Source organism: Sinocyclocheilus grahami, unplaced genomic scaffold (genome assembly GCF_001515645.1).
Source record: "Sinocyclocheilus grahami isolate Dianchi unplaced genomic scaffold, SAMN03320097.WGS_v1.1 scaffold506.1, whole genome shotgun sequence".
Classification (NCBI taxonomy): Eukaryota; Metazoa; Chordata; class Actinopteri; order Cypriniformes; family Cyprinidae; genus Sinocyclocheilus; species Sinocyclocheilus grahami.
Genome location: NW_015505685.1, coordinates 555,942 through 568,978, shown reverse-complemented (window position 1 = coordinate 568,978; position 13,037 = coordinate 555,942). Strand labels below are relative to the sequence as shown.

General features: G+C 35.2%; 1 protein-coding gene across 3 annotated transcripts in view; it reads left to right on the top strand.

Moving 5' to 3' along the window:
- LOC107554566 (CD82 antigen-like) overlaps positions 1 to 12,146 on the top strand; it is a 31,914-nt gene extending 19,768 nt beyond the window's left edge. For 2 of the 3 annotated variants that reach the window (XM_016237125.1, XM_016237124.1), the window contains exons 4-9: positions 3,098 to 3,219; positions 4,541 to 4,615; positions 9,085 to 9,183; positions 9,441 to 9,623; positions 10,665 to 10,748; positions 11,641 to 12,146. In XM_016237125.1, coding sequence (XP_016092611.1) covers positions 3,098 to 3,219; positions 4,541 to 4,615; positions 9,085 to 9,183; positions 9,441 to 9,623; positions 10,665 to 10,748; positions 11,641 to 11,718 — 641 coding nt within the window. In that variant the 3' untranslated portion in view covers positions 11,719 to 12,146. Of the gene's footprint in view, positions 1 to 2,632; positions 2,766 to 3,097; positions 3,220 to 4,540; positions 4,616 to 9,084; positions 9,184 to 9,440; positions 9,624 to 10,664; positions 10,749 to 11,640 lie in introns of all 3 variants that reach the window. The other variant, XM_016237126.1, reaches the window with a different exon arrangement.
- The last annotated feature ends 891 nt before the right edge of the window (positions 12,147 to 13,037 follow it).

The following is a 13,037-nucleotide window of genomic DNA, read 5'->3' as shown; positions in this document are numbered from 1 at the left end:
CCATACTGATAGAAGTGATAATAGTTGGTTCGCCCTTTTACTTGCTTTTGCTCAAATAGTGAAATTAGTTTTTTATGGAAGTAAAATAATGACAAATGTCTTTGAAACAAGAAAAGCATGTTGAATAGCACTAACTGAAAAAAGAATGCATGTTTATATCACTCTATTAGTTCATTGAGGCGCATTAAGCGTTGTTGGGGAATCCTGGAGTGTGACGTAAGAGGGAAACCCCAGTATTACAACCACTGATCTATAATAGAGAACATATATATATATATATATATATATAGAGAGAGAGAGAGAGAGAGAGAGATCATTGATTACAACTCTGCGTCACACAAGCCATGATATAAAGTTAAGGAAACTAAGCAACCGACATCAATATCTTAGATGTAATGTTAGTTCTGTATATCAACATCAGGGAAACAAGCAAGAGCGAAGATGCTGAATCAAACGTAAAAACAGCTTTTGAGTCTTAAAGTGCCTCTATTATGCCTTTTCGAATATTACCTTTAATGCAGTGTGTCATGTAGCTGTATGTGAACATAAACTATCTGCAAAGTTGTGAAGCCAACAGTGCACGATAAATAAAGTTATTGTCTATCAAAAAAAAGAGTCGGCTCGCAATCACCTAAACGAGGAATTCAAATCTTATTCTGTTACGGCTCTACGTCACGAAGTAACAGATTTGCATAATGTCTGCCCACGTTCTACATCGTTAACTTCAACTTGCCCACTCACAAACAGTAAAATTTCCATGTGGTTAACATCATGTTGAGAAGACGCGCTGTATCCTACACTGTGAGAGTAAATTTGTTTTATCACATCTTATAATTACCACAAACTTGTTAACACTTGGCACTTACCACTGATTGTAAATTACATGCAGCCAAATGTTTTTCCAAGGTATATTTTTTGTAAGGTTACATTTCCAACTGTTGTGACATTTTGGTAACACATATTAAAATGCAACTTAAAGGTAAAAGGCCCAAGAAGAAATTATGTATTAAAAAAACATACAATTTTAATTTCCAAAGGAAGGCAGGACAACTGTAATAATAAAAGATAAAAGTATTAGTTTTACCATTATACTTGATTATCATAATATACAAAATTTTTACATTTCCTAATCAAAGAAAATTCTAAAATCACATAAGTCAATTAAATCACTCATTATCATACCAAACCCATCATATTGCAATAAAAATATGTTTTAAAGTGCCCCTATTATGCCTGTTCAAATATTACCTTTCATGCAGTGTGTCGGCTCGCAATCGCCTAAACGAGTCGTTACGGTTCTACATCACAAAGTAACACATTTGCATAATGTCTGCCAACTTACCCGCCCACAAACAGTAAAATATCCGTGTGGTTAACATCATGTCGAGAAGACGCTGTATCCTATGCTGTGAAAGTAAATTTGTTTTACCACATCTTATAATTACCACAACCTTGTTAACACACTTGTTAATGTCCTGCTCCAGTCATGCTTGCGAATTTGTCGATCAGCCAGTTTAACCATTTCATCATCAGACTCCGGCTCGAATTGGTAAGGTACAATCGACACCATCTTTTCTATGTATTGACAAGTCTCCAGGGCTGTCATTCCGTCATGGCAATGTTTCGGTTCTGACACGCGCTGTACGCGGTAGACTAATCACAAAGGACTGTGCCATCTGACCAATCACAGCAGTGAGGGCTCATGGAAAGGAGGGGTTTAGAGACTGATCCTTTGAACTGCTTCGCACGAGTCGTTTACGAATAATTTAGAAATGAGGTAAAATTAAATCTATTTTTTGAGAAAACTAACGTGTTTTTTGACCTTGCGTGCATGTAAACCTGTTTTAGGAGACTCATAAAACAATATTAGCAACCTTAAAAATGGCATAATAGGGGCACTTTAATCAGCTTTACCGCATATGCATACTGGCCCTGATAATCATAACTTCATCCATTTCTGCAAATCAGTTTTTGTGAATGAATGACTTGCTCTACCTGTTGCTTTGGTCTTCATCAACACCCGCTTGCGCCACCTGCAGGTGAGCGACTAACAGCAGATATAGATAATGCATCGGTACTCTACTGCTATTCCTGCAGTTCCTGGATGTGCAATGCTGAAGTTTCTGCCGGATTTGAACCACTGAATTAGTGGAAGCGAATTTGTAAAGTGAAATTAAATGGACTGAAATTGGCCATAGTAACATTTAACATAGTAACAAGTAACATAGTTTTTAATTTAAGCTGTCAATATTTCAATTCAAAACATTTCACACACATTTTCATAATTAAAAATTCATATTCACCTTCCAGAGTTCACTTCCGAAATATTCAATTTGTTTAAAAAATACAATGTTTAATATTCAACAATAAACAAATTTAATATTTCGGAAGTGAAATCTGGAAGGTGAATATGAATGTTTAATTATGAAAATGTGTGTGAAATGTTTTGAATTGAAATATTGACAGCTTAAATGAAAAACTATGTTAAGTTTTAGCCCTTAAAAATGCAAGCCCTGAAAATACACGGCATAAAAATGCAAGCACTGTTAATGCAATGCATTGTTTTTTCAGTTAGTGCAATTCAACATGCTTTTTTGTTTCAAAGACATTTGTCATTATTTTACTTCCATAGTTTTGATCAGTCTGAAAGCCTTGTGAATACTATTATTAGACACATCAAAAAGTGACATCTTCCTCTGCATACATCTGAAATTGAGCTGCAAAGCCTGAAGCAAGAATGATGTATAGCTGCAGAAGAGAAAGAAGTGAGCTCTGAAAATCTGTTATGTACCCTCCCCTTCCCTTACAACCACCCTCTAAACCTCAGTTAAATTTTCAGCCTCTGCTCCTGCTGTTCTGAGTAGCACCACCCACCTCTGCTGCATGACAGCTTAAACTTTAAATTAAGGCTGTTTTTGCTAGTGAGGTTTTAATTGTTGTTTCTGTTGTTAATCAAATATTAATCACCAAAGAGAACTGATCTTGATTCATTTTCAGCATCTTAACATTTGAAGGTTTTTTTTGTGTGTACTTTTGCTATTAATGTGGCCTTGTCAGAGAGTGTGACTGTTGTTTTCTGACTTTGTCGTCCACGCAGATGAGTCCACAACGCTGAAAGTTGGCACCTACATCTTGATTGGGATTGGATCTCTGTCCATGCTTATGGGCTTCCTGGGCTGCATCGGTGCCATTTATGAGGTCCGCTGCCTGCTTGGACTGGTAAGGGATTTATGGAGAGTTTTATTTTTTAATTTGATTTAATAATTTTTAGTTTTTTTATAGTGCATATTTATATATGTAATGCTGACTACATCAAAGCCAGTGCGTGCGTGTTGATCTTTGGGCTATTATAATAAATTTTTTTAATTTAATTTAATTTAATTTAATTGTATTCTATTCTATTTCATTTTATTTTATTTATAGAAGAGTGAAAAATTTAAGGGGGTCTGAATACTTTCCGTACCCACTGTATATATATATATATATAAAATATTACTACTGACTACATCAAAGCCTGTGCATTTTGGTCTCTGGGCTATTATAATTAATTTTTTTAAAGTGCATATTTATTTAAATATAATATTACTACTGACTACATCAAAGCCAGCTCTTTTTAGTCTTTTTATTTTATTTAATTTTTAATTCTATGTACTTTTTTTTAGTGTATAAATTATTATATAATACTTATACTATATAATACTTATATTATATAATACTACTGCTAACCACATCAAAGCCAGCTCGTTTTGGTCACTGGCCTATTATTTTAATTTATTTTAATTGGTATATTTATTTATATATAATGCTGACTACATCAAAGCCTGCTCATTCTGTTCTCTGGGCTATTAATAAAAATGATATTTCACTTCTAACCATATTCAGTCAAATTATATGACGATTTTTTTTGGTCAGTATTTATAAAATAACAGTGTTAATAGCTTTAGGTTTTACACTTTTTTAGCAAAACTTCATTGAGCACTGGACCATTCACAGAAGATGTCAGGTATAGAGGTGCTGCTACACTGTGGTAATCACAGTCACAACTAGCCCAGAATTATGCGTGCCCAGAGCGTCTGCTGAGGGAGCTTCAGAAAGCTCTTCCTTCATTAGCATGATAAAGAGTTCGTTTGAAATGGCTCTCTGAGGTTAATGCTGCTGGATTTACTGAGCTGGAGTGACAGAGATAAGCCAGTGAGATTTAGGGGATGTCTGTGCAAAAACTGGGTGCCATATTAGTACCCGCCAGATCACTGGATAAGCTTAGCGGTCAGCAAGGGTCTTTTTTAAACTGTTTGACCCATTTAGAAAATAAAGTTAACTAGCTGTCACTCTTTTCATGTGCTTTATGTAATCACGCAGTGTTGTAAATTTGTTAATATGCCCAATAAACAAGTGAACATGTTTGTCTGACCTCTAATGACTATAAGATATCAATGAAAGGATATTTAAAACAAAACTATGACATAGTAGGTTTTGAGGTTTTAGCTTTTGTTTGAGTGTCCAGTAATTGTGAACTGACTTTTCTGTTCTCTGTTTGCAGTACTTTACCTGTCTCCTCCTCATCCTCATTGCCCAGGTGACGGCTGCTGTCCTCATCTACTTCCAGCGAGACCTGGTAGGTGACCATACGTCTGAAAGTGTACAGCAGGCATATTCAAATGGCGGACCGCGAGACATAATGGCAACGGCAGCTCGATTTTACCTTTTCTAAATAAAGTGAGCAGTGCTTCAAAACAATGGAGCGGTTCACATCACAAGCGCTCAGGGTCGTTTATTGTAATGATCTTTTGGTGTTATATCCGCTAATATTTTTTATCTAGAGCTAAACCGGCTTTATTCAAGCCCTTACCGTGTGCGTTGCTTCTCGATAAAGACACTAAAGCACCATTAAAAGCTGCGGATGATACGGTTATTTTAAAAACAGAAGCAAAAATCGATACTTTTGCTAAAACACTGCAGAAAACAACAATGCTGCAAGTATGGTTATTTTTACCTATATGACTCTGACCCTTCAAACCAGGTTTGTGACAGGATATTTTCTTCATCCACATTTAGCATTATTAATCAATACGTTAAGAGCATTTTAAAATAAACACGTAATTGTTAAAATTGGGAAAATTATTTGTAGCAAGGAAGGACAACATACATTTTTTATTCTGCTCATGATGAGAGCTTTTGGATTGTTTGTTTTAAGCAAAATATAAAAATTCTGAACCTCCATTCAGTATCTTTTGTGTCACATGGCCTTCTCCCTTACATATGTACAAGTGTAAAAAATAATAACAGCTTGATAAATCATCTGATCTTATCTTTTAATATTCATATCTAATTGGGCTCAACTGATGATTTTTTAAATATATATATATAATTCTCAGAAGCCACTGTGGTTCTAAGGACCTAGTATCCTGACTATTTTGGAGTGTTAAGTTTTTCTTTTTTCTTTTACAAAGCATTACTGATGCCCAGATGGAAATTATAGTAGTATAGTAATATACCATTATAGTGTTTATTAATATTTCAGAAAAATATTCTTTAGATTTTTAAAATTTATTTTAACTTTTCATTATAATTTATAATTGTATGTGCTGTTGTCATTTTAATTAGTTTTTAATTTTTTTTAGTATTAATTTATCTGTAGAAGACAACTATCCAGTCTATTCTGAATTCCTAAATGAGATCTGATAGTTATATTTAAAAATAAAAAATAATTATATAATATTTTTTTTAATCTTAAAAAAATATTACCCTCTTAAAGGGATAGTTCACTCAAAATGAAAATGCGGTCATCATTTACTCGCCCTAATGATGTAAATGAACAAGTTGTTCCAAACCTGTATAAATTCCTTTCTTGTGTTGAACAAAAATATTTTGAATAATGTGTGTAACCAAACAGTTTCTGTTCACCATCGATTGTCATAGTATGTTTTCCATACTCATGGAAATCAATGGAGACCAACAACTGAAGAAAGAACACGGGTTCGGAAAAACTTGAGGGTTTGTAAATGATGACTATTTAAAAAAAAATTGGTGTGAACTATTACTTTAAATGGCTTCAGTATAGTTAGCTATTGTTTGTTAGCTGGTAGTGTAGCTAACAAACACAACAAAGCTAAAAAAATAAATGAATATAAAGCAGCTTTACTGTAGTAAAAGCTGTAGTAATAGCTTATAAGAACAGTGTAAAAGTAGTTTCCCTAGCACTAGTCTGATCTGAACTTCTGATTTAGTTAATCTGGAACCACTTTTAATATGTAAAAATGTTGTACATTTCTCCTAAATGACCCAGAAGTATGAATAGATGTTTTGATGGTAACGTGGTGTTTGCATATCACTTCTGTGTTTAAAAAGGATATTTCTTGCAACGGCATTACAAGCTTGCAGCACTTTTTCTAGTCAGCTGTTGTGCCTATTCTGTAATCTCTTAACCTTTTGGTTTTAACCCATCATGTTAGGTAGTAACAGGAAATGTGTCAGAGCAAGTTAACATATGTAAAGGTGTAGGAACTGGTATTTTAAATTAAGTAACTGATGGAAGATTTGAGCATTCACTGCTATATTCCACGACCACTTCCTAATTCATTAAAATGGAGGAAGTGCAACTCATTCACTTTCCGTTGCACAACATTCACCTTCCTGCTCAAGATGATGAGTGTGGTATGACAAGATGTTTCCGTGAGTAACAGGAAAACGACACTAAACAGGTGTCGATTTTGATGTGGGTGATTGTGCTCCTCTTGCTCTGACTTAGGTGAAGCTTGTTGACAACTGCACCCTCTTTTGGAACAAAGTGGGAATACACAAACATTTCACACCTAAGATGATTAAAAAAAACATTAGGGCCTGCACTTCATGTCATCTGCCTTTCTGTAGTGTTAGGAAGGATGTATACATCCTCAAATGCAGGAGTTTAACTCACTTGTGCTTTGTCAGCCTAGCTTAAATCAGTTTTAGTTCAGTAGCCGCCGGCCTATCCACAGCTATAAGCACATGCTTAAAGGGTTAGTTCACCCAAAAATGAAAGTTAGCCCATAAATTACTCACCCTCATGTCATCCTAGGTGTATATGACTTTCTTCTTTCAGATGAATCCAGTCGGAGTTATATTAAAAATTGTCTTTGATCTTTCAAGCTGTTTCATGGCACTCAGCAGGTGTTGCATGCATCAGTCCAAAAGCAGTTATATAAAATGCGCCTATCCATAAAAAAAAGTGTCTCACACGGCTCCGGGGGGTGAACAAAGGCCTCCTGTAAGCGAATCGATGCGTTTTTGTAAGAAAAATATCCATATTCTAAACGTTATAATCACTTTAATCTAGCTTGCGCTCACTGTTGTACACTGTTCCGGGGGGAATGACCTATGAGGTCAGCTTTGCGCATGCACTAGTGAGTCTCGTGAAAACCAGCGTTTGTTAACAGGAGCAAAGAAAGCAAAGTTTCCTTACTTTAGCAAACCTCTTGGCTTATATCGAAATCCTCCGACATTCTTCTTTACAAATCCTCGTTTTGTACTTCTAATTAGTGACCGTTGTTTTGTTTTGATCTCTCCCCTGTGCTTCCGCGTTCGTCACTTCTGAGCGGCGCATGCGCAAAGACGACCTCCATACGTCATCTGCCCGGAACTGCTTCCGTGTACAACAGTGAGCGCAAGCTACATTAAAGTGATTATTATGTTTTGGATTAATTTATGGACTAATTTTCATTTTTGGGTGAACTAATCCTTTAATGCTCAACTTAACTTGCTGTGTTTAGTGTCTTTCTCTGTTTGCATTATTGGATATATACTTAGTATAGCGTGTCTAGCCCTGCTGTAGAGCAGGTAATTTGAGTCTTTGCTAGGACATGCTCTGTTTTCTCTGTATGCTTCACCACAGGGCATGCTGACTGCATTTCCCAGAACAGGGCGAGGTTCACAACAGTCTCTTACACCCTATGTGCATAAGTTGTTTTGCCATTTTAGTTTATCATTGCCGTAGCCCCCTCAGTGCAATCTGTTCCACCACACCTCCTACACAGACATGAACTTTAAATAAGATGTTCACAAGACAATGTTCACTTGAACAGTGATTTGCTATTACAAGGTTTTTGACACGGATGTATAAATTTTTTGAAATGTAAAGAATGGTTTTTAAACTGTTTGTGCTGGTTTTATCAGTTAGTTGACAATCAAAATGTCCAAAAATTAAGAGGTTTTTTTAATGCAGCAAGGATGCATTAAAATGATCAAAAGTGACAGTAAAATTTTTTATAATAAATTAATAATAAATGCTATCATTCTCAACTTTCTTTTCATTAACACATCTTGAAAGAATTATCCTTGTTTATTATTAAGCAGCAAAACTGTTTTCAACATCAATGACAATAATAGGAAATATTTCTTGAGCAGCAAATCAGCATATTAGAATGATTTCTGTTGGATCATGTAACACTGAAGACTGGAGTAATGATACTGAAAATTCAGCTTTTCCACCACAGGAATAAATTACGTATTAAAATATACAATAAGCTTTCATTTGTTAACATTAGATAATGCATTAGCTAACATGAACTAACAATGAGAAATATATTGTTACAGCATTTATTAATCTTTGTTAACGTTAGTATTTGTTCATAGTGCATTAACTAATGTTAAGAAATACAACTCTGGATTTTAATAATGTACTATTAAATGTTGAAAATAACGTGAACTAAAATGAACACATACCATAGAAGTATTTTTCATTGTTAGTTCTTGTTAACTAATATAGTAAACTAATGTTAACATATGAAACCTTATTGTAAAGAGTTTCCAAAAAGGCTTGCCAAATCCAATCTTTTGAATGGTAGAATTTCCAATACATTTCATACGAATATGTTTTGTTTCTTTAAAACAAATTAAATTATAGCTAACAAAATATTTTTGCTTCAATTAATGTAATATAAAGGCAAAAAAAATTCAGCAAAAATATTTTGATGAATATTTATTTTGTTTCAAGCATTAAAGAATGTTGATTTTAGTTGAAATATCAGATAACCGTTCGTGGTATACAGTGAGTGTTATTCAGTTCACAAGATACGTCCTAACATGTCTCCATGTGCTTATTTTTAGCTGAAATATGAGATGTCCACTATTGTGAACAAAATTCTAGTGAACTACACTGGTCATAACAAGACATCTGAGCAAGCCTGGGACCACCTCCAGAGGACGGTGAGCTTTTCCTTCAGCTACTGTCTGCCATTTCCTCCCTCACTGACTTTTTCCATCATTCCCTCAGTCTCTTACAGTGAACTTACAGTAATATCTGTTGCACATATTAGAGATGACAGAAGATTAATTTCTAGGACAATTTCTCGTGGCTTTTTTTATTTTCATTTAGGTTTTCTGCACCAATGTGCCTAGATTTTTATATTGTGGTTGTTGTTTATACTGTAATATAAAATTCCTGCTTTTTTTCCCACTTACAGATGAAGTGCTGTGGTTGGACTGGACCATCTAACTGGACGGAGAATGTGGTGATAAACAGTCAAAAGAACAATTCTCAGATTCTATACCCATGTTCCTGCAAAAATGAATCCATCAGTGGCACAGATATAAAAGAAACAGGCCTGTGTGAAGCTTTGTCCCCTGAATGGCCTGTCTTCACTACGGTACACACATACAGCTTTACTGCACAAACTGACATATCTAGCAACGTATTCCTATATAAAGGGATAGTTCACCCAAAAAAGAAAATTCTGTCATCATTTAATCACCCTCATGTCATTCAGAAACTGTATGAATTTTGCTATCCAAATAATTTTGGTGACCATTGATTTCCATTCCATGGACCGAAAAAAAAAAAAATGTTCTCAGAATATCTTCTTTTATGCTCCTTTGAAGAAAGAAAATAATTTTTTGGTGAAATAACCCTTTAAACTTTCCTGATTCTGGTTTTAAACTCTTCAGCTTCATCCCTAGTAGCACTCACCATTCACACTAGTACTTCTCATTGCTAACTCATTCTCTCTCTAACCTGACGTTTGTGTTGCGTACCTTTCTTCTCCATCTGTGCCACATTTTATCCCTCCGTTCATTTGCTTTTAGTACAACATATGGATTTCCTTTGTGGACTGGATATCAGCTTTTCTCAGCCGGCTAACCATTCACTCCATGCCAGTATTTCTGAGTCCCCATTCAAGCATTTGGCACTTTCATTAATAATAAATTGGATCATGAGTATGGCACAGGTGGTGCTTCTGCTCATTAGGTCTCAAATGTCAGGCAAAACTCAAGCGTGCCATTTTTTATACCTTTATATTTGCATATTTGCCTATAAGCTGGACCATATACCAGGCCACCTACATTTAAAGGGCAATTCTGAATTCTTTCTCATAATGCCATCACTTTAATTCATTTGGAAACTGTATTATATTTGTAGCATATACCCAGTCCTATTGTTCAAATAAGTTGCTGTAAATCAAAATGTTTCCTGTTAAACTAGACCACTGACTGTTCTGGACTTTCACTTTCTTTCCTCTAGTTGAGTTTGGCTTGTTCTGTTTGTCTCCTTCTGATGTTATCTTTGGACAGCTCTGTCTGTTCAGGATCATTTCCAACCCATGCATATCTTTTTTCTCTTTTTTCCCCCTATTTGTTCTGGGGTTTTTTTTCTCTTTCTTTTTTCATTTCTCTCGATTCCCTGTGTCCAGGGTTGTATATCTAGTGTGGAGGACTGGCTCCTAAGGAACTGTGGAGTTATTCTGGGAGTCTGTGTTGGAATAGCAGTGATTGAGGTAAATCTAGAAAGCCTATCATGTAAAATACATTACAAATTCAAGATTATTCCTTTCTAATATAATTTCTGTTATTTTGGCACTTTCTACAAATATGGCATGCTTCTTGTCCCCAACCTTTTTTTTTCTTCTTTTTTTTTAATTACCAAAAACAGTAGATTGCATAATCTGTTGTATTTATATTCAGTTACATTCATTTTAAATAAAATCCCCTTTTATTAGCAACTATTTGTTTTTATTAAGCATTTTTATTATGTAATAATTTGCTAATTTAAATAATAATAAAACATTTTGTCACATTTTTATTGGAAATATACATTACCATACATTACCATTTTTATTGGAAATATACATTACCATATACATTAATGTATGGTAATGTATGGAAATATACATTACCATACATTAACATTTCTTCTTATTATCAATACTGCAAACAGTTGTGCTGCTTAATATTTTTGTGGAAACCATGATACATTTTTTTCAGGATTCTTTGATGAAGAGAAACTTTATATTCATCAAAGAATCCTGAAAAAAAAATGTATGTAAAAGAGCAGCATTTCTTTGAAATTTAGTTTTTTTTTTTTTACATTATAAATGTCTTCAGTCACTTTTAGTTCAGTCCTTACTGAAAAAGTATTATTAAAAAAATCTTACTGACCCCAGTCTTTTGAACAGTCTAGTGTTTCTAGATGTATGTGCTAGCCTATGACTTTTGCATTAGTGACCAAAAACCAAATATTTTGGCCTAATCTTTTGTATTTATATTCAATCAAAGTAACCTATAAAAGTCTGTACCGAGTCTGCCCTGATTTAGCTGGGTAGCTTGTTTTGTGCATGAGAGAGAGGTGGGGAACCAGATTGTGATCACCGTCTGCTCTGCTTACTTCAGCTTTTAGGGATGATCCTGTCAATGTGCCTCTGCAAGAGTGTCCAACAGGAGGATTACACCAAAGTACCCAAATACTGAGAGCAAACCCCTCTTCAGTGACTCACCCCACATCAGAAAACACCAGTGTTACAGCCTCTCCACACCAGCAACAACTGGAACAAAGCATCACCCACATACACATATCCGTTCTTCACTTTATTATCCCCCTTAAACATCGAAACGTCATCCTGTTTAGGATCAGCATTTTACGATGAGGATTGTTGTACCTTTTTCTTTTAAAGAAACTAGTGATCTTTTCTTGTTAGTGCTCTGCGGGGTCTGAATAGCTTTATATTTGTATAGCTACATATACTGTACGCTGACTGTTGCATTTATGCTTTTCATTGTTAGTTGAATCTGAGAGCACTTTAGTGGATAGCGAGTTTGAAATGGGAAAGAGCTATTAGCTACTTTTAAAATATTTTTATAAACTAGAGGGGAAAATCAACACTTGTTTTTTTTTGTAAACTTTTATCATTTTTATTTGTTTTAGAATTGTGTATTTTCAGTTTGGTTATGTGTATATAAATACGATTTTTATTCGTACTGAATAACTACTACATCCTAGTTATCGCAGCACTTGATGGCTTTTCTGCATGTATGCAAAGTGTTATTATCCGGGGCTGGGTCGCTCCGTGCGGAGGCAGGTACGGTATGGGTAAAGATGGCTGAGGTTGAGGAATGTTAGGGCAAATGACAAGTCGTAGTGTAGCGTTTCTTGTGGTTTACATGTGAGTCGGCCTACATCTCTCGGTGGATCAGGGTGTGTATGTGGATTTAGGTTGGGTGCATATCCCACATATCCTTCTGCTGTGCTGGTGTGGGTAAAACAGCTGTTCAAGTATGTCTGTAACAGGCATTAGATACAGATCCTGCTGACTAGCTTCAGCTGTAGCCTGCAGCACCACAGCAACTTAACATCTGTCTTCCTGATACTGACCCATTTCAGCTGAACCAAAACAGGTCTGCGTGATGAAGTTGTACAAGGCTTTTTAAAGGGGTCATATGATGCTATTTTAAATATCATTATTTTGTGTATTTGGTGTAACAGAATACGTTGACATGCTTTAATGTTGAAAAAACACATTATTTTTCAAATACTGTACATTATTGTAGGTCCTCTATGCCCCGCCTCTCTCAAACACGTCGTTTTCAACAAAGCCCCCTCCTTTGACAGGCGCAGTCTGCTCTGATTGGCCAGCTGACCCAGTGCATTGTGATTGGCCGAACACCACACGCACGCGTCGGAAATGTAACGCCGCTTACCATAATCGCGAGCTTCAGCTTTCAAAGTAAATATCAAGACAGTTAATAATGTCGTTAGTTTTACCATCAGTTCAAGCCCGAAAGGGCAACAG